This window comes from Alosa alosa, chromosome 15 (assembly GCF_017589495.1).
Source record: "Alosa alosa isolate M-15738 ecotype Scorff River chromosome 15, AALO_Geno_1.1, whole genome shotgun sequence".
Classification (NCBI taxonomy): domain Eukaryota; kingdom Metazoa; phylum Chordata; class Actinopteri; order Clupeiformes; family Clupeidae; genus Alosa; species Alosa alosa.
In genome coordinates, this window is record NC_063203.1 from 9,852,414 (window position 1) to 9,873,153 (window position 20,740).

The 20,740-nt window shown below is 44.1% G+C and overlaps 1 protein-coding gene across 4 annotated transcripts; it reads right to left on the bottom strand.

Annotated features, from left to right (window-relative positions):
* Window positions 1-8,257: 8,257 nt before the first annotated feature.
* Window positions 8,258-20,351, bottom strand: hic1 (hypermethylated in cancer 1). Of its 4 annotated transcripts, none has more exons than XM_048264734.1 (2): window positions 20,295-20,351; window positions 8,258-11,607 (listed from the first exon to the last, which is right to left on the bottom strand). In XM_048264734.1, exons 1-2 carry the CDS (start codon window positions 20,311-20,313, stop codon window positions 9,389-9,391), a joined length of 2,238 nt encoding a protein of 745 aa, XP_048120691.1. In that variant the 5' UTR covers window positions 20,314-20,351; the 3' UTR covers window positions 8,258-9,388. The 4 variants fall into 4 exon arrangements, with proteins under 4 accessions (XP_048120691.1, XP_048120692.1, XP_048120690.1 ...); XM_048264735.1 differs by lacking the exon at window positions 20,295-20,351 and adding an exon at window positions 19,211-19,399; XM_048264733.1 differs by lacking the exon at window positions 20,295-20,351 and adding an exon at window positions 17,398-17,800.
* Window positions 20,352-20,740: the final 389 nt, after the last annotated feature.

Here is a 20,740-nt window from a genome sequence, read left to right on the forward strand (position 1 = left end):
TGCTTCATGCACGAGAACGTTGCTTGTTTACAGACTGCCCACCACTTCTTTCCACCATTTATTTAAGGGCACATAACGTCTTAATTTGGTCAATTGATATTGCCAGTGAATGGGGCTCAGCTGAACACAAACATCATAACAGGTGGATGTGGGGGTGTATGGTTGTGGTTTAAAGTCATGTCCACGTGGGAGACAGGGACAGCTTCATGCCCATATACGACTCCCATCCATCAGCACGATTGGCTTTGGGAGGTACTTGGCAGGCAGGCATGGGAGATGGCACCCACCTTCTTGTGCCCCCTGACATTACCAGGCTTGCCTGGGGCACCTTTCGTACCCTGACACCCAATGCCCAAGACCTTTAGCATTTTGCAGTGGGACTGGTGCCAGCGGATTCCTGCCTCTTTGGACCTGGAGGCCATCTTCATTTCAGCCCTGTGGGCACATGGACTGCAATGTCCATACCCCTGAGGCATCGCTAGTCTCGCCGGCCTGCCCCCCCACACACACACACATATACACACAACCCCTACGACTCCGTCCTGAGCTGGGCATGGTATGTCTGCGCCTGGAGTCATTATGTGAAAAGAGGGCACAGCCTTCATGGAGGCTGCAGACTGGTGGTCTCTTAGTCTCAGTCATCCAAATGGTGTCTAATGGGAGCCAGAATGTGGCTGTGTGTGTGTGTGTGTGTGTGTGTGTGTGTGTGTGTGTGTGAGTGTGAGGGGCAGACGCTGGGGACTGGAGAGTACAGTTTGTCTTCTCGGCCTGTTGATGCGCTGGCAAACACACACACACACACACCCTTATACACAATGTGTTGCCTAGAAGTGGCTTCCCGAGTCTGCCCCTACTTTTCTTGAGATTTATGACTTCATTACAGCTTTCAGAAATGCTCCCTCTCTCTCTATCTCTCCCTCTTATTCATTTTCAAATGAGGAAAACGTGGCAGTGTTCTGGATGTGATTACATTTTGATATTTTCTTGAATTTACATGATTTCATTTTTTGAGCTCACTGTACGTGTGTGTGTGTGGGTGTGGGTGTATGTGTGTGTGTGTGTGTGTGTGAGAGAGAGATATAGAATGTGTGTGTGTGTGTGAGAGAGAGAGAGAAAGAGATAGAATGTGTGTGTGTGAGAGAGAGAGAGAGAATGTGTGTGTGTGTCATTGTGTGAGTTTGTCATTGTGTAAGTGTGTGTGTGTGTCATTGTGTGAGTGTGTGTGCATGTGTGCGTACATCCATGTATATTGTATGTTAGTTCCAGTGTGTGTTTGTGTTTTGTTTGTTTTTTTCCTGAAGCCTTTCTCCTGGGATCTGCAGACAGTACATGATCAGCCTAGTGAATTGCATAGAATGTCTGCCGTATGTGAAATGGCTTTGTAACTCAGTATGATGAAGCTCGCCCTTCATGCAGTGTACACAGTGTGCCGTATGGCTGTTTGTTTAAAAGGCACTGGGGGCGAGATAGCCCATCCCTCAGCGACTGCCGTGCTCACACATACACACGCACACGCACACACAGACATACGCGCACACACACACACACACACACACACACTACAGTAAAGGGATTCCTGCACCGAACCCAATACAAATCTTTTCATGCTTTACTGGCAGTTTTGCTTTTCTCACTACACGTGAGAAGAGAGAATGCGGTCCGTGGTGTTTGCCATTAATCAAATTGCCCTTGGCCAAAGATGACAATAAAATTGGAAAGGAGAGACCAGATTTTGTGAAACCATTATGCAATTCGTTTTATTGCCAAGTTGATTTAGAATGTAGATATAAACAAAACATGAAATTTTTTTCACAATGGCTTTTAAGAAAAATAAAAGCCCGATCCACATCACTCATAGACAGTGGAATTAAAAGAAATAATTTTAAGAATCCACAATTGAAATTTATACAAAAATCTTATAAAACAACTTGACATGCAATAAATACATTCATTTCACTAAAAGCAATTAAAAACGGTTGACGGTTGTAATGTAGAAAAATACAAGTTCATTTTTTTTTTGTTATTGCCATTTTTGTGTTTAAGTCACTTAAGTCTCACAAGAAAGCACTTTTGTGGCTGTGTTATGCAGGAAATGAATTCATCAAAACTAAGAAAGGAAGGTGGAAAATATAATCAAAGAAATATGTGGCAGTACTGGGTGATTTTTGGTGAATCTCCCCTCTTAACATTGCTGAATGGTTTGGTTTCTCTTTAAATACTGAGTGCATGCGTGTGTGTGTGTGTGTGTGTGTGTGTGTGTGTGTGTGTGTGTGTGTGTACAATTCAGTTACATTCTGGAGGGCCTCTCGGTGTGAAAGTTGGGAGCAGCCCGTCAGTACCGCGGCTTCTACTTTACTAATGACTTTTTAAAGCAGAACCGACACTCCAAAAGGGGTTGGATAGGCTAATTAAATCTGACCTAATCTGGAACAGGGCGCAGTGACGGAGCAGTCTGCTGTCCAGCTGTGTGTGTGTGTGTGTGTGTGTGTGTGTGTGTGTGTGTGTGTACATGGGCGTGCGCACGGATACGGTGCATGTTTGTGTGTGTATCCATGTGTGACTATCAGTGACAGATTAAAATCAGGCACTCGGACTGTTGTGCCTCCGAAATGTTGGACGTTTTAGCGGTTTACATTTTGGTTTTGGTATTTGGCTATAGGCTACTGAATTGTATTTAAAAGTTGTGGCCTTTAGGCTACCGTAAATTTAGGAACGATGACGCAAAAAAGAAGAGGAAAATAAACTGAACTGTCAAAACAAAGTCCTAACAGAAAGTCGTATGTCATCCATCCACTCATATGCAGGCACATACGCTATCTTGTCGGTTAATCAGCGCTTTGGTTTGCCTCTGTTTCAACGCTGGAGCCGGGACAGAGGCGTGGACGCTCCAAACTAAACACTTGGAAGAAGACATCGGCAGCCACGACTCCCCAACTAGCAAAGCACAAAGAGAGCTTGTTCCTGTCATGGCGAGATGGGGTGATAATTTGAGGGCCTGGTAAAACGATACGGACGCTTAGGGCACGGGCTCTGAAATGTAAATGAAAATTTGAGCCGCTGCGAGGCCATAACTCAATGCCACTCAAGGAACGCTTTAACAGGGGGCTTCGGTTTCAAATAGAAATTGCTCCTCTGCTTTATTGTTGTGAGCGAGCTGGGTCAAAGTGATATGCCATTGTGCCGATTGACAGGCTGTGAATGACAGAGCTGTTTCCTGAAATGATGTCAAGCGCCCAAGAGCAAGTTTAGTGGATTTTTCCCGTTTGGTGGGGGCTTTTTAAATATGCTGCTCGCTCCCCTCTATTCTCATTTCGCAAAATGAGAGAAGTGGATTGTGTAATGTCCATTCACGTTTACTAGCATTGTTATCGCCTCACGTTTCTGCGGTTTGCATAGCCTACTCACAATTTCTATTCAGAAACTTTGGAAACAGCCGTCGTTTTTTTTCTACAGACGTGTTTTTGTTTATCATAAACATAGACAAAAGCTTTCCCTTGTGTTTATTTGAGCCGTCTCTTTCTGCATTAGAACGTGCAGTAACGTTCCCGATACTGAATGTCGATGGATTCAATAAGAAAGGGTAGTTATTTGCATAAACATTTAGACAACTGTATTCTGCCGCATGAAAAACAGCTGGGGCCCTCGTTGTAAGCTGGGGGGTGTGGGCTAGCGGACGGTGTTGAGGATCAGCCGGAGGGGGGTGATTCAGAACAGTTCTGTGAGGAGCGCCAGTAATGAAAGAGGGAGGGAAAGCGAAAGGGGAGAATGAGGGCAGGCGAGTGAGCAGGATGAAGCGGAGAAAGCGATGAAAACTAAGGATCCTGTTCCAGGGAGTTGAGTAGTCATGAAGTGAATAAAATCATGATTCAATGATTTCTCCAGAACTGCACACATTTTAAGACCAAATGCGAAACAGCTGGATATGATAAGGACCCTTGAAAGTGTCAAAACGCCCCCCCCCCCCACCCCACCCCTTCTACTTCCAACCTCCGGCGCTCGCCCCCTCTCTCCCTCTCTCTTGGGTTGATTGCCGCCGGGACAGACAAAGAAAAAAATAAAACCGGTCAGGTGCATAGACCCACCCAGCTCTTCTGCAAACAGTTTGCCAGACCTTGCAGCTCTCCGTTTGACTCAGAGCCCTTGCTATCTGTACACACATCATTATCTCATCAATTCAAGCATCAAGAAAAGTGCCTGGACCTGTAATGGATGAGCATTTGGAGCATGACTGCTCTTATCAGTGTAGCCTGGTGTGAGAAGAGAGAAAGTGTGGCATGATTGTGATGATAAGGTTTCTGAGAAAATTATTTTAAGAGCTTGAGATAAGATGTGAATACAAGCTTATTAATAAACAAGTTAAGGGTCCTGAGTGTGTCAAACAAAATGACATTGCAACATGCACTGTCAGTATATCTTTAAAATGATCCAACTTAGTCTTTCTTAAATTTTGCAGAAGTTTAAGACTGCCAATAGTTATAAAATGTAACACTATCAAAATAACGGTGACATCACAAAACATTTAATGCCAGTTTATATATAGAAATAGCCTACTTTAAACTACCACATCGATAAGTGTGCTGATGCCTTTGCATCCTGCATAGCTGTAATCTATTTGTCTTGTTCAATCGGTTAAAATCTTAGACCGAACTTTGCTTGTTGCCAAGAGTTGGAATCTTTTTTTTTCCTGCAATGCCATTTTTGTTTGTTGAAACAACAAATAAGTTAGCATACTCTAAACACCTCAGGAGACAATGTCCTCTCATCTTTCCCTTCTTATCTCTCTTTACTTCTCACACTCTCTCTCTCTCTTTCTGTCTCTCTCTCTCTGTACTCTCTTGTTTGTGGTTTCATTTAATTCTTAAACTCTTGTTAAATCTTGAAACCCAGCAGGAGTGAATAAGCACCCCACCCCATCCAACCCCAGGGAGTAAGAAATCTCCCAGTGCCCTTCTCCATTGCTGTAATCATCCTTTCCTTGCCGTGACCCAGGATGACGAAGAGTCAGTAAGCGGGATAGAATGGTTCACTATAAACTGTCAGTCACATTTTCACGCCTGGTTCAGAATAAGGAAGAAAGAGAAGAGCTCTAGGTCAAAAAAGAAGAGGTAGGCTCTGCATTCTCTTTTCTGAATGGAGAGGTTTGGACAAGAAGTTGGACCAGTTCTCCCTAGCCGTAGTCCACCCATTGAACTCTCTCCAGTCTCTCTCCTCTCACTGTCACTCTTCCCTCCCTCTCCACCCCCCTCTCTCTTTCTCTCCATCTCTGTTTAACTCCCACTTTAGCTATCTGCATCTCCCTATCTAGTTTCGAGCAGAAATACACCACACATCCTGCTTGCTGCTACCACCGAGCCAAGAGTTCACCCCCATCCCCAAAACATCACACAGCCTTCCTCCTTCACAGACACCATTCCCAAAGCTTGCATTAACTGATGACTCTCTGGCACATCACACTAAAACAGCCCATGTACATAAACAAATTAAATTTACACACAGACACACACACACACACACACACACACACACACACATACATACAAGACCATTTCAGAGACCGTTTCAGGCTAAAGCCATCAGAAATGGATATCACTCCCCCTTTCCTCCACAGATTTGACGCTGCGACGGAAAGGTTTTCGGGGTCTCCTTTCTGGTTTTGTCTGACAGTGAGAAGGAAAGAGGAGAGATAGACTTTCAATGAGGGCTGCTTCATGAATGATAAAGGGGGCTGGGGAGATTTATATTCCCACCATTGAAGTCACTGTTTGTTTCCCCTGGGTTCTCTATGTTTTGTTTTTGTTTCTATTACTTTCTCGTTGTGTGTTTTAATATGCCTGGTCACTGCTCATTTTGTGTGTAGATAGTCGTTATATATTGTCTGTGTCTGTGCCCTGCTCAACTCAAGCTCTGGTTTCTTTATGATATACTATAAAAAAAAAAAAGAACTAAACCACAGTGCCCAGACAGCTTTTGTGTGCGGTGTAAAATTAACTGTGGGTGAGATCTCAAGGGTACGGTTGTGTGATTTAGCATGTGGGGAAATACACAGCCACAATGCTTATCCCCAACAGGGCCTGGCTGCGTAAAAGTTTTTGTGTGTGTGTGTGTGTGTGTGTGTGTGTGTGTGTGTGTGTGTGTGTTTATGTGTGACTGAGTGACTGAGAGTGTTTTTCATTTGTATTTATATTCTTCTAAGCGTAATCTCTCTCATTTGTTTGCAGAGGGTCATCTTTGGTGCCTGAGCCTCTCCCAAAAAATCCACATTATGCTCTACGCCAGAGGCTCTGCTACTCTCCTTCCCTACAGTATTTACCATTTCGAATAATCGAATAATCACAGCTAGAAATGTCAGTGTGCAGCGACGGTCCAGGTGAGGTGTGTGTGTATGTGTGTATGTGTGTGTGTGTGTGTGTGTGTGTGTGTGTGTGTGTGTGTGTGTGTGTGTGTGTGTGCGTGCATGTGCGGCTCCAGTGGCCTACATTGTAATGTACCTACGGGTGCAGAAGCATGCAAGGACATTAAGTGCATTTGTGAAAAAGGTATCTGTCCTTTGTTTATGGTAAAATTGAGATGAATAAATTGGCAACATTTGTACAAACATCAACATTAAGTCCAAAATAACACCACCTTATGAAAGTTTAAAAACAAAAAGAGACAGAAGAAAAATGCATATTCATGTTAAGAAGTTAATATCACATATTAACATTTCTCAATCAATGTGAAAACAAACAAATTTTCATTACCATGAAATAACCACAGGTTTACAAAGGACAAGCGTCCCTCCCCCCAAAGAGGCAGTGTGTTTCTGTAAGCCTACTGTGTGTGTGTGTGTGTGTGTGTGTGTGTGTGTGTGTGTGTGTGTGTGTGTGTGTGTGTGTGTGTGTGTGTGTGTGTGGTAACTGTTGTGGTGTTGCTTAAGCATCACATCCCTGTGTCGTAGAGGGATCCGTCCTGAGGTACACCCCAGTTACCCTTCGCTTTGGTGAAAATAAAATGTAACAGGAGAAAAAAAAACACCTAAATATGCTTACATGCTACAGTTCAAAGCCCTCAGAATTCTACTAAGGCGTTATATTGTGGTGCCCTTTCCACATTTTGGTTACCAGGTCTCAGTTTTTACTGAGTAAGGCTTGCAGATGCATTAACATGTTTTAAAAAAATCACAGTGCATTCATGGCTTTGGTCTTCACATTCACCTACTGAGGTTGCAATTGTCACTAGTGGTCAACAAACTCCCTTCTCTCTCGGTTTTTCCATCAAAATAAAATAAAAAAATACACAGCCAGCATTCTCTTTGGGATATAAACTTTTAAGTGCCATAGTCTCCAAATCCCTCCGAAAAAGTGGTTTCAATTTACTAGGGCTGAGCATGAAACGAGATTACAATAAATGTCTTTAAAAAATATGGAGACACATAGTCTGTTTTGATCTCGCTAACTTGAACAAGACATGCTTGCAACTACATACCCTACTGGTTCTTTAGGAAGAGAGTTTCTGTTGCAGCCTGTGTGTGCGCGGCAGTGCTATCCCGTACTAGAATGACAGCCCCCACTATTGCAGTTGACAGATGGACGAGTATCAGGGAGGGGAGAGAGCTGGACGGCTGGACAGTGTGGCTAGATTACTGGGTGCAAAGAACAGGCATGAAATCCTGGAGCGCGCCAGGCCACCAGTCCCAAATTGTCAGGGAGAATTGTTGATTTCACAGGGATTACAATTGGTGGAGCAGCTGGACCATGCTGTTCGACCCTATGTCTGCATGCACGCGTCTACACTCACACACACACGCACACACACACACACAAACTCGTGTCAGAGGGAGCACTCCGCTTTCGCTCAGTTCGGATGACTGTCACATTATCGGCTTAGAGAGAGCGCTGAGGGGGGCTGTTTTTCACGTGAGACCCTCCCATCAGCTAGACAGTGTCAGCGAGAGAGCAGGCCAGAGACGGACAGGGGTCATGTGGAGATGCTCCAGGGGCCAATGGGAGGACCCTCCCGAACCAATCACACGGCTTTCTAACGCCCGCTGTTTGTAAACGCCTGTTTAGCCTGTTTGCCAGTCCATCGCCAGATAGTGTGACGGATCTCTAACAGGATCGTTCTTTTATCTCGTCAGCCCTGGACAGTCATTGATCAGTCCAGACATGGTTTACAGATGGATTAAATTGGGGGCCCTCTCGAGGCCTATCACAAGGCTGTGGCCTCCTGTTGTAAATATTACCCAACTTTCTTTTTCTTTTTTTTTTTTTTTTTTTTTTTTTTGGCTTTGACACACCCATGCTTACTCTAACCCAGCAGATGGATTAAAATGCATGAACGGGGATTACGATGTCATGATCGGGGTATGCACTATGATTTCCCAGTTGTGAGATCACAGGGTTGTACTAGCTACTCTTTCAAAAACAGTTTGAAGGCACTTGGTGCTCTGACAGGAGTGGAATTAAACAATACAATGTAAAAAGTTGAAGGGTTCAAAAGGCTATGGCACTGCTTAGAAAAATAATAGCGCTACTATTGTTGTGGGCTGTTACATATAACGCTTGGAAGGGCTGGGCAACAAATGCAGAAAACAAAGCTTAGATCACATTACCTAAATGCTGGAACAAACACTCTCTCTCGCTCTTCAGTTTGTTGCTCCCTTTTGACTGGAAGAGCTGGCAAAAGCTGGAAAGTGAGGTACAGGAGAAAATCCAGTACTCCGTCAAGTCTTTCAAAAAAATACAGTCTTCCAATTTCTGTAAAATCCCAAAGGCTTTTTCTTTTGTCCAAATTCCCTCTCAGTCCTGGACAGAAGCCCTGAATCTTGATCATATGTGCTTTTTTTCCTCATTTTATATATACACTAACAACTCTAAGTACACAGGTTTAGGGTGTGGTTGCAACACTATTTGTAACATTTGAACAATTTTCTTATTTGGCTTTCTTTTACATACAAAAGAAAAAAATAAATAAAAACAATCTTTTTTTTGGTTATGAATTTTGTTTTCTGGCTCGATGGCTTAGCTAAAAAAGAGTTGTCATATAAATACTGCACTGTTATGTTTGTGTCCATGGTCGAAAACCATATAAATAACAGTTCTCCTTTTAGGAAGTTTTATTTCTTTGCATGCGATGCACAATTGGTAAGGAAAAGGCACTTATTGGTGTCAAGTTTTGTGTGCATTTATTTTGGCCATTGCTTTCTTTGGCCTCCTAAATCTGAGGTGCAGGTCTTTAGAACAAGCTGAGGTGAGTGGAGTTGAAAAAATACTGTAGGCGGTATTTCAGAAAGGCGTCCCTGACAATGCCAATCGAGACTCGTCCGAAACTTGTTGCTTTGGCAGGCTCTGTTTTAATTTCTTCCTTTTCTTTGCTTTTTTCTCTTTCCTTTCGCTTTGCCAGTTCCTCCTTAGCTGGGCGAGTAGCGGTCGATGGTGCGAGATTCCCCAGGGATGGGGGGCAGTGGCGGTGGGGGCGGTGGAGGCAGGCCCTGGGCCATGACGTCCATCTTGTCGTGCGTGAGCCCCAAGTGCTCGACGGCCAGCTTGTGCAGCGGGTACAGGCTCTCGATGGTCTTGGCATCCAGGAGGTGCTGCGAGGCCTGGGCCAACAGCTCCGAGGCCTTCTCCTGCTTCAGGCCCAGGTGCTCGGCCGTGTATTTGGTCAGCGGGTAGATGCCGTCTGAGAAGTCCAACTTGAGCTTGCCGTCGGCGGTCAGTCCCGTGCCCGCGCCGCCGGTGCTGTGCATCTTCATGTGGCTGATGAGGTTGCGCTGCTGGGCGAACTTGCCGCCGCACACCTGGCACTCGTAGGGCTTCTCGCCCGAGTGGATGCGCATGTGCTCGGTGAGGCGGTACTGGCGGGTGAAGCGCATGCCGCAGGCGTCGCAGGCGAAGGGCTTGAGGCCCAGGTGGCTGCGCATGTGGCGCGTCATGGTGCCGCGCTGCGTGAACTTCTTGCCGCAGATGCTGCACGGGTACGGCCGGGTCAGCCAGTGGGTCTTCTCGTGCTGGCGCAGCGTGGCCGGATCCTTGTAGGACTTCTCGCAGCTGGAGCAGCGGTACGGCCGGATCATCTCGCCCATGCCCACCGCCGGCAGCATCTGGCCGGACTTGCTGTCCTGGTAGGACAGGCTGTTGTTGTTGTTGCTGTTGTTGTGGTTGGGCGGTCCGTTGGGGGTGCCGCCGCCACTGTTGCCCTTACCATTGCCCAGCTCGGAGTTGCTGTAGAGGTCCTCCTCGGTGTGAGTCTCCACATGGGCATTGAGCTGCTCGGAGCTGGGAAAGCCTTTGTCGCAGGGGATGCACACGTACAGGTTGTCGCCGAAGCTCTCGGGCTCGAACGGCACGTGGTACCTCCCCATGCCACCAGGCGGCGACGGCCGGCCCTCGCTGCTGCCCGTCTCCTCGCTCCCCGAGCCGCTCTTCTCGTCCTCGCCGTCGCACTCCACCCCTCTGTACCCGACCTCGTTGCCCTTGTGGTTGTTGTCCTTGTCCCTGTCCGCCATGTCTTCGCCCTCATCGTCTTCCTCGTCTTCCTCCTCGTCCTCGGGGTTGTAGGACAGCGGCTCGTTCTTCACCCAGCGGTAGACGCTCACCCGGTCCCGGCCGCGCTCGCCGTTGTCCCCCGGGGTGTCGGGGCTGGGCGGGCAGGGGTAGGCCTCCTGGTTCTGGGGCCCCGAGCGCTGCAGGTGGGGGAGGTGGGGTGCCAGCGGCTGGTTGAGGCGCGGGAGCGAGTGGGGGGTCAGGGGTCCGCCCGGGTGCTCGCCGGTCTCCATCTTGTCGGAGTGGTTGGACACCAGCATGGGGCTGTCGCGTCCACTCTGCGGCCGGCCGCCGGGCTCGTCGTCCGGGTGGTGCGAGTGGCTCAGGTGGGAGTGGGACGGTGTGTGCTGGGAGTGAGAGCTGGGGCTCTTCTTGGAAAGGTCCAGGCCGTAGATGGGGGAACAGTTCCTCTCGGAGGATGGGAGGCGCAGGCCCGGTTGGGAGGGTAGGCCCTGCTGCAGGCCGGAGTACGCCTGGGGACCGGAGATGGGCGCGTAGAGCTCCCCGGCGTGGCGAGGCAGCTGGTGCTGGGGCATGTCCTCCAGAGAGGCCGGGCGTGGCGTGTGGCTGTTCGCCCCGGGGAAACACGGCTGGATGACCGGCGTGGGCACGCGGAATCTTCCCCTGACCATCTCGCCACTGCTCAGTTTGTACGGTAAAAACGCTGCGCCGGGGTGCGAGTACTTTCCATTCCTCTTCAGCTTTTTCTTGCATAAGGCCACCAAGTCCAGCAGCTGCAGGTAATTGGCTGCTGCCAGCACTGCCCCGAGGTTGGGCTCACTGGGAGAGGTCGGGTCTCCCTCGCTCAAGCGTCCGGTGTATATGTAGTCTAATATGACCCGGAAGACTCCTGGACTCACCATCTCATGGTCCAAGTTGATGAGGTTGTCGTGGACAACCAGGGATTTCAGGTAAAGGCTGCTGGCAGCGAGAATGTTCTTGTGAGCTCGGAACAAGGCGTTCTGCACCACGATGATGACATCGCAGAGAAAGCCCTTGGTGCGCTGTGTGTTGAGTTGCAAAAGGAGGTGCCTAGCATGACTTGGGACTTCCATGGCATCCAGCATTGTCTTCAGACCACCACCTGAAAGGGCAGACAAAATGGAAACATGTTTGGCAGGTTTGAAAAATGTCTTAGCCTCTAACATAAATCCCCAAGGCAGTATTGAATGACCAGATATTGCATAAGCTGTCTATGAGGAATGCACAACACTCTATAGCAAAGCCCATTTAAAGTTTCAATGAACTATGTCCCCTGAAATGTGTGCTGATAATGATCAAATTCTGTGTATGGTCCTTGGCTACTGATTTCCGTCCTTTCTTACATCTGGCTACTCGGCTGATTTATTTCCCTTGATGTGATATCAAAAGAGAAATCTCTAATTCATACACACACACACACACACACACACTAAGTTGAAGGCGTGCTGTTTGCTGAATGTCAGCGGTATCATTATCGAGAAGTGAGTCTGCATAATCCAAACCAAGGGTGAGCCGTCACGTGGGGGGAGAGCACGAGGGGGAAAAAAAAAAAGATGCCAGTATAAATGTGTTTTCATGTTGCCGGCCTCCTGATAAAGCATTCCAGAGGTGGTGTGCGCAGCTTTAAACAAAGTCAGTCTGAGCGCTTTGCAAGTATGATGAACAGCAGGTACAAACCTGTGCAGACAAAAATACATCCAAAAAAAGCTGTGATATTCGTCTCTCTTTCCTCTCAGTCATATAAGGAACTAGAAGCATACTTAATGTAAATCATATCAGAGAGAGAGCTTTTCAACGCACACCACCACTGACACCACAGGAACACTGACAACAGCCACAAACTAAAAGAAAACCCTTTCAAAAGTCCATGTCTCTTTTTTCCCTTCTTTGAAGTGAAGACGGCCTTTTGTAAAAGTAATGAATGATCTAAACTTTAGGCTGTGTTGTTCAAACTGAGCGGAGATAGTTGACAGACTAGATGAAACAGTTAAGATCCCTCAGGGCTTGGTTTCACGGATGGGAAACAAGCAGCTAAATAAATAAGGCCGATGATAGTCAGCCCGACATCAGTTCATCCTCTCTTTGTGTTTATTTCACTGGGTATAAGCTCCCTTGGAGGAATAAGGAAGTCTGTATTTACACACTGCAATTTAATTAGCCATCATGCACAGAAAGACTTGCTGAACTCACAGTGCCTTCTGATGATTGATGCTTTTTTAAAACAATTGCTTTCCTTAATATTACAAGGCTTCCCCTTGGGTTTTCATCAACAGATGCATAATGTATAGGTTATAATTGCCATATGAAAAAAAATAATCTGCACTTTGATAAGAACAATTTAGGATTTGGGATAGAGATCATAATGTTGTATACCCTATTCATTTATGCAGAACACTTCCAGAGGTGAAAGCACATTTCACACTTTTGGTAGGTTGGGAATCAATCAAGCCTCTGGTTAACATGCTGTTCACCTTTGATGAGTCTTTTTTTTCCTTTTTACTGAGTGAGAAAAAATCAGTTATATTCTTTGAAAAGGGCAAGTAACCGTTTTCAACGTCAGCGTCTTCAAAGTTTAACATAAAGGAAGGTGGTTTTCCACAGAGCAAGCAACCGCAGCTCTTTTCACTATGTATGTGGATGTGGACAGGAGAACATAGGTTTCACGAATTACACAATGACAAAAACTGTACCTACTACCTAAGTTTCACAAAATACACACTGATATAAACTAAATAAATTATTTATTAGATGTGCTAGCCTAGTCAACATAACTCGTTATGGTATTTTCAGGTTAATCTATAGAACAACAAACTGAGTATGATAAATAAAAGTATTAATAATATATCTAATGTAATGGATTAAAGCGAAGAAAACGTGTAGTCATCCCGTCGGCTATATTTTTTCTGCGCAAATAATGCTTTCCAGCAAGCTTCCTACCAGCTGCGCACCTGTAGTGCCTGCAGCTGAGCTCAGAATCAGATTCGCAACCATCAAACAAGAGAGTAATTCTACATGAATTACGTGATTGGTGAGGGGGGATGCAGCCAAGCATATTGATAAATGAACACACAACGGGAATGCTTCCACTGGACATTTAAATTTTGATCACCAAATGCACAAGCAGGTTCTCCAACACGAACCTTCTACTGGCAAACACCTGTTTTTATGCGAGTCCGACCGACACAGGTACGACGAAATAAACAGGCCACTTATCAAAGACTATTACCAAATATAGCGGCCCTTATCACTAACAACCACTTAAGAACACGAGCGCTTCGGTATTTTCTCTTCCTCCGTCTGTGTCTCGTCTGTAGGCTACCGTTAATAACGGAACTCAGGTCCTCAACTGCTGCTGCGTGCACTTGGGGCACGTGTATTTGAAGATGTGTCGCTGATTTTATATCCCATCGCTTCGCTAACCCCGAATAACAGTGTGAATCACATAGAATGAATCACAGTATGTGAAAGGGTCCCATTTCTGCCTCTTTGCGCAGTCGGATGTCATCGACAGTGAGATCAGTAACGCAGAAATATGCTAAAAATAAAAAATAATTAATTTATTCAAATTAAGTTAATTAATGTGTGTAAGCACCCGATTGATTAATCAATTGTGTTAAACACTAGTGAGGCACTTTTCAAGAGTAAGCTTGCGCGTAAAGAAAAAAAAATCAAAGAGTTGGATGGAAAGTGCCCTTGTGCTTTTTTGCTCCTGCATGTCAGCAGCATCTCCTATAGTTCATAGAGCGTCTCGAACCTTCAAAGAGCACAGCAAAAAGGACGGAAGTGGTAACAAAAGTAAATCATGTTTAAAACCGTTGTTTGAACATCATGAGTAAACAATCCTATCCTTTTAGACGCCTAAATGAGATTCTTACGCCTTAAAACTTGTGATAATGAGGGGTTTACAACTTTGTTATCCCAAATATTCTGTCTAAATAACTCACCACACAGTTTTTAATCTTAACAACCGTAACAAATTGTCCATGAAATGCAAACATTTCTGCATATGTCATTCCTTTACGCACAAAGGGTGACATGGTATTTTACCCAATTAAATGTTTAAATAAACACATAATCAAACAAATTAATAAATACATTTTAAATAATTTAAGGTAGACCTATCTAAGAATTGGATGGATACCTCAATTGTATGGACCCCTAAATTAAATCCCAAGTCATACACTCAATATTGTATGTTATAGTGCAAGTATCTCACAGCAATGTATAGGGAACTTTCTCGCTACATCTCGCCTAAATTATCTTCAGTACCAAAGGTTGTAATAGAGTTTTACCAAAAACTGATAAATGACTAAAAGGGCTATGCAGTCACCCTACAAATCCACATGTTTATTATTTTCACATTTTCCTCCAGTAAAAGGATGAATTGTTTTCATAGGCCCATATGATAGGGGATTTGCTATATTTGGTGTGCAACTGCGACTCCTTAAGACAGTCCCAGAGACATATTTTAGACAGTTTGGTATTCATTGTCCCTGTGTTTTGTCTGTGTTGTCACTTTGCTGGTTTAGGGTTAAGACCTGTTTTAGACTGAGGGGGTCTGCTCTGCGCTAAGAACACCCTCTTCACTTCCTCTATCTCCGCCCTCAGTTTGTTATATTCATATTCGGAATATGCACTCCCCTACAGGGTTTTTGGGGTAACATTTGTACTCACTGTACGCATAACGGTCATAAATAAATTTCGTTTAGACCTTACTGTAGAGAGTAGAACAAGTAAATAGTTTTGGTTCATTCTAACGTCAAAAGAGCAATTTTGCCAGCAGTTAAATATATTTAATAAATACGTGTAGCACACACAGTGAAATTCTATTTGTATAGTGGTCATTTAGGCTACAGGCATTAAGTCTTTTCAATAAGCTTGAGTTTACTTTCATATGGCTATAAATCAGTGTCACGAGATATGACTTCAAAATCCTTGAAATATTATGATGTGTTTGCTTAACTAATGTCATTACTTTTGTCACTCTTTGTTTTGGGGCGTAGCCTTGTCATGCTTAGAGAAAAGAAACTGTGAACGTGCACAGTCTACATATCCGCTTTGGCTGCAGTCAGTATAGAAGTAGCCCCGGGCTACAAAGCATGATATTTTTGTGAATGGGATGTAAAAGCATAGTTGAGCATGAAACCTTACTTAATGAAAACCACTTGAGTTCTCTGACGCAAAGAAAGAACCATATGGCGAGCAGCGTCTTAAAAGAAAAGACAAAACAAAACTTTTAAGCTTGTAGACTAATCCTGGGCTTTTGACACCCCTCCTCTCAATATGTCAACCACAACAGTGCAGTATGTCAGTGTATGGAATGGTACAGGCTACAGATATTTATTTTTTGTTGTGCATCAACATAGTTTATTCACTGTATGCGGATAACAGTGTGTTGTCTAAGTACCCAGCGCTCCCATCCCTTTAGCCTATCCATACCCCTGGATTTTCATTCATAAATCCCGTCGGGAGGAAAAGGCCAGCGAGCCCCGTTAAGCGGCCTCTTGGCTTGGAATGAAATGAATATTTTTAAAAACTGCCAAAGCACTTATAGTCACCATAATGAAAACGTTAAGAACTGCGTGTCACTTAAATTGTGCCTTGTAACATAGCCTACGGTATCCCTTTTATTTTACTCGGGACAACACCTCTTCATCTAGTTGATAACACTTACAACTCCTGTTTAAGATAATGATGCTGTAACCTACGCATAGAAATAAGCGAAGTGCGTCGTGGTATTAGGGGACACTTAGGGACCACTGGCCTCTGTGTTCATTGTGAAGCCATGATGTGAGCTATGACCATTTGTATTAAACTGTAGGATATTTTCAAAATATCTTTTTGGTAGCACTATTCTGCATGCATATAAAGAACGTGGCTATTTTTGTATCTTATGTTTAACATGATCTAGGAAAATGATAAATTAATGTAGGCCTATGTGTCCTATGCACACTGAAACAATGGTCCCTTTCCTGTTTCCCCTTTTTTTTTGATATTGTAAAATTTCTTCTTTTCAAATAGGCCTAGAGCTTAGTTGGATACATCTTTAAAGGCTGTACTGAATGACATGATACAAAGCATAAAATGACACAAACACTTACTGTAAATCTAGCAGTATTTCTGCCTGAATAGAAATACATTTCTCCTCCAAGCGTCAACTAAATTAGTAGACCAGACATCAACCCATCCGGCCCATAAATTCAAATAATTTCTGTCCTATAAAGAACTTTTCTCACAAGCACGCGGGATTAAAACCAGATCTGTGTCAGTCAACTGACAAGATCCAATTGTCATTTCAAATTAAATATACAAAATGTAAACTAACAGAGTCCGGGAGGAAGAGCCCACATGGAGGTAGATCGTCTCTAAAATGGGTACATGTATGCGAAACTCGGTGTATTCATAATTAAGTCCTATGTGAGCTGTGACCCGGCATCGACAGCAGGAGAGCTTTGACCACATCAACCGCTACACTTCAGGAGACAGCTCGAAATACAATGCTCCTGTGTGTCTTGTAAACATCAAATTACTATCCACCAACAGGACATTTCTTAACCGAAGTAATCAAATTACAAACTTACCTTGTTAGAGACTTTATAGCTGCCTATTCCAATGTTCCGAGTGAAAAGTAAAAAAAAATAGCCTATTTAAGATAGGCTACACATCTGCCAGCATGGTGACTGATAACATAACGCATTATGCTTAGTCTATAACCTCAAAACGTACCTGACAGCGATTGTATCACCAATAGAAAATAGTTTGTCAAGATGTAAAAGTAGCCTTAATTTACGTTATCGCCGAAAGACAATTTAAGAAATGAGTTATCTGTTGTTAACACATTGATCGCTGGTTGCTCCAAGCATTTGATCAAAAAGCGATATAGTGAAGTTACCTGGATGCCCGAGCTCTTCTGCCATCCGATCTAAGTCTCCCTTAATGATCATCTCAACAGACTTCTGGAGTCATTTCTGACGTTTCAACTTTGAACTGCCAGCCTCCAAAAACCATGCCAGTTTTCCAAGCACGACTGCCAACTCTTTTTTATTATTAATTGCTATGAATTTCTTGTTGCTTGCCCTCCCCTCCTCCTCTCTCTCTCTCTCTCTCTCTCTCTCTCTCTACCCTCCCTTCCTATCCTTTCTGTCTCTCACCCCTCCTATAAAAAATACGTGCTTAGTCCAGCATCAGTTTCCTTCGATTTTTTATTTTAGAAATTTCCTTGGCTATTTTTACATCTAGGCAATAACGCGAAGGGAGATGATAATGGGACCTCTATGCGGCGTAAGTGTTTTAGCGCCCCGTGTGATGTCAGTCTATAATAAAACGAAAAGGTAAAATCGAGGGCAGGAACTTCAAGTGACCCCAACTTGAACTTCGCAACACATCGCGGGTCGGTCTTAAAGAGACAGGCATTTTACTGTATATCACAAGAACCGTGCCGTGCCAATATTATCAATGTGAACTTAAAACAGTAGCATGCCGATAAACGCATATAGGGAGTCTTCTCCTGTATACATCTTAGAAACTTCTTTTGTTTTATGTTTAACATTCTGAAAAAACGTATTCACATTTCACACATGTTTGTCTTTGATTAAATGCCGCTTGAAATCATGTTGGGGATGTCAAACGATGCTGTAGGACCTTATATTGTATTTTATACCATTGAAAGAATAGGGCATGCACTACACTACACAAAACGTAGTCTAATTATAGCATATACAGTGAACAAAGTAAAGTAACCCTGATAACCATTAATGCCCCTTCAAATGTCTACATATTGACGCAGGACCCGCCTTTTCTTTTACCTATAGCCTTGAGATAAGGGCAACGAATTATATGACAAAGCCAAGTTTGATACCATGATGGTACCACAACAATCCGAATGGAAGCAGCAACGAAAGCTGTTTAACCTCCATGCATGTTCATCAGTAGGCCTACCTTTATGAATACTGAATGCTGTCCTTATGCTCTCAGTAGGCCTATGAGACTGTAGCCTAATACCCTGGCATATTGAACAAAACCATTTATATTTCACTTTTTTATATTAGACTAGCTTAATTAAACAGTGAAATGAAAACAACTGTATATTACTTTATCATTCTATAAAATTAAATGTTTGCGCATATAGGCTACATGGTAGACTACTATATGACGTGGGTGACAGGTAACATGCAACATCACACTAAATATTTCCAGCCATCAGAAAGTAGCCTAAGGCCTCACTATTCCGGATCGCAGCTTTTGTTCTTTAAAGTGAAAACTCTTATGTCACTTTCATAGTTTGAGCCATCAAAGACGTGTTGCCACTTTGGCTCTATCAGTAGCATTTAACTGAGATAACAGCACAGGAGTTTTGAAGAACTGACAGCCCTGTCGCGTGGGTGTCAAGACTGTACATTTGTCATGATCAAAGAATATACATGGCAGATGTCTTTTTGACTTTTTCCCTTTCTGGGATAGCCTAATGAGGGAACCTGTTATGAGACTCTATGGTGCAAGAATTTGACTATTCCCTTTTCTTTCGCGTTTAAACTCTGCTGAGACACGCCAGCTGTCAAAGCACCAACGCGTAAAATGCACATAAATGAATACATTTGGATACACATTCAATGAAGCCACCTGTAATCCCACTAAATACTAAAATAGCGCCGGACTTTCTATTCATGTGGAGCATCGCTTGTCCCGGTTTACGGTCATCAACCCACCTCGGATTCATGTCTGATATCCTCCCCGTAGTAGAGTTTCCCTCCGTGGGCTTCCCCCATCCAGACTTTCCGGTGTCAAAATTCCCTCTCCAAGAGGTCAGCTTCGAGAGCGTTTACCTAGTTGTTCCGCGTTTCCCTGTCTCCTTTACTACAATCCCTGTCTTCCCTCGCTTCCAGACTGACTTTTTATTCCTCACGTGCAATAGTGTATTAGACACCTCTTCAGATTTACCCTGACTCCGATCAAAATTTGGGTACATTTCGACCTGGTGGGCGCGCGTGCAGCGACACCCATCGGTTGAGATTAAACCAACGACTTCGCCTGATATAAGGAATGATTACGACGCCACATTTAAACTCCTCATTCAGCATTTCACTTAAAGATACATATTCAGGTGGAATTTTTAATTAGATATAACGTGTTCTGTTATTAAACATTTTTGTGCGTTATATTCGACATCTAATCACAAATTGTAACTCTTGCATCGACTGGGATTAGTAGGCTATGTCACAGGAGCCAAAACTATTATGAAAGTCTCAGATTGTCTCAAATTGAAGCATTACCAACTAACTAAATAGATCTAAGTATTTCATGAAAATATCTAAATACTCTTAAATACTTTGTATGTTTGTATGCAAATGTTTTAAAAAATAAGATTTTTTTTCTCCCATATTTTTTTCATTCTTGGAGCATCTATTGCTTGTGAATGGCTTTGGATAATAAGTAGGGATGAATAGGGATCAACAGGACTTTCAGACAAGACACTTGCTTCAGATACTATAGGAATGTAAGAGAGGCCTGCACTGAGGAAGTCCTGCTGGCCCAGTTCACCTCAGGAACTCTGTCCTCAGGGTTCTCTCAGCATAGACAGAATCCACAGCACTTCACGGGGACTACTAATTCTCCTAAATTAGATGCTATCAGAGCATTGTGGTTTCAAGTTATTTTATGACCTCCACCCTCGCCCCACTCCACCTCAACCTGTACTCAAGACTTCACGAGACCTGCTGCACTGAGATAAAAGAAGCGTTCAAGAGAGAGAGAGAGAGAGAGAGAGAGAGAGAGAGAGACAGCGGTACTCACCTGGCAGGAGCCGGTTCATGTCTCTGCCTGCCCCCTTGTTTCTGAGGCGCAACAACAGCTGACAAACTTCTGTTCCAAGGTCTTCCCCTTCAAATTACAAAAGTTCAAGATGCTGCTCTTTCATTATGGTGGTCACAGTCAGTAGAGTCCAGCTTTAGAGGAGGGCGGTATTGTCTTTCACTTCCAGTTTCTCTCGATGAACTGCTGATAACCTCGCAAACAGAGGTAGGCAGAGCTGTTTTGGACCGCCGAAGAGACGGGCCTACCAGCACCCAGCTGTTTTTACAGTCAATTCCCTGTCTGATATTCAATTAAATATGTCATGTTTTTCACACATCTGCCCTGGTCCACTAGACTCAGGAAGCGACGTATAAAGATAGCTCACAATGGGTCTGGAGAATGGTCAAGTGCCAGTAGTTATTTACGTGACCTTGGTGCCATTAATG

Bases quoted from the DNA above. Each gene is read 5' to 3' on its own strand.
- hic1 (XM_048264733.1), bottom strand. From the start codon at position 17,449: ATGATCATTAAGGGAGACTTAGATCGGATGGCAGAAGAGCTCGGGCAT. The intron at 11,608-17,397 runs GTAACTTCACTA...CTGCCCTTTCAG, and splicing joins AGAAGAGCTCGGGCATCCAG to GTGGTGGTCTGAAGACAATG.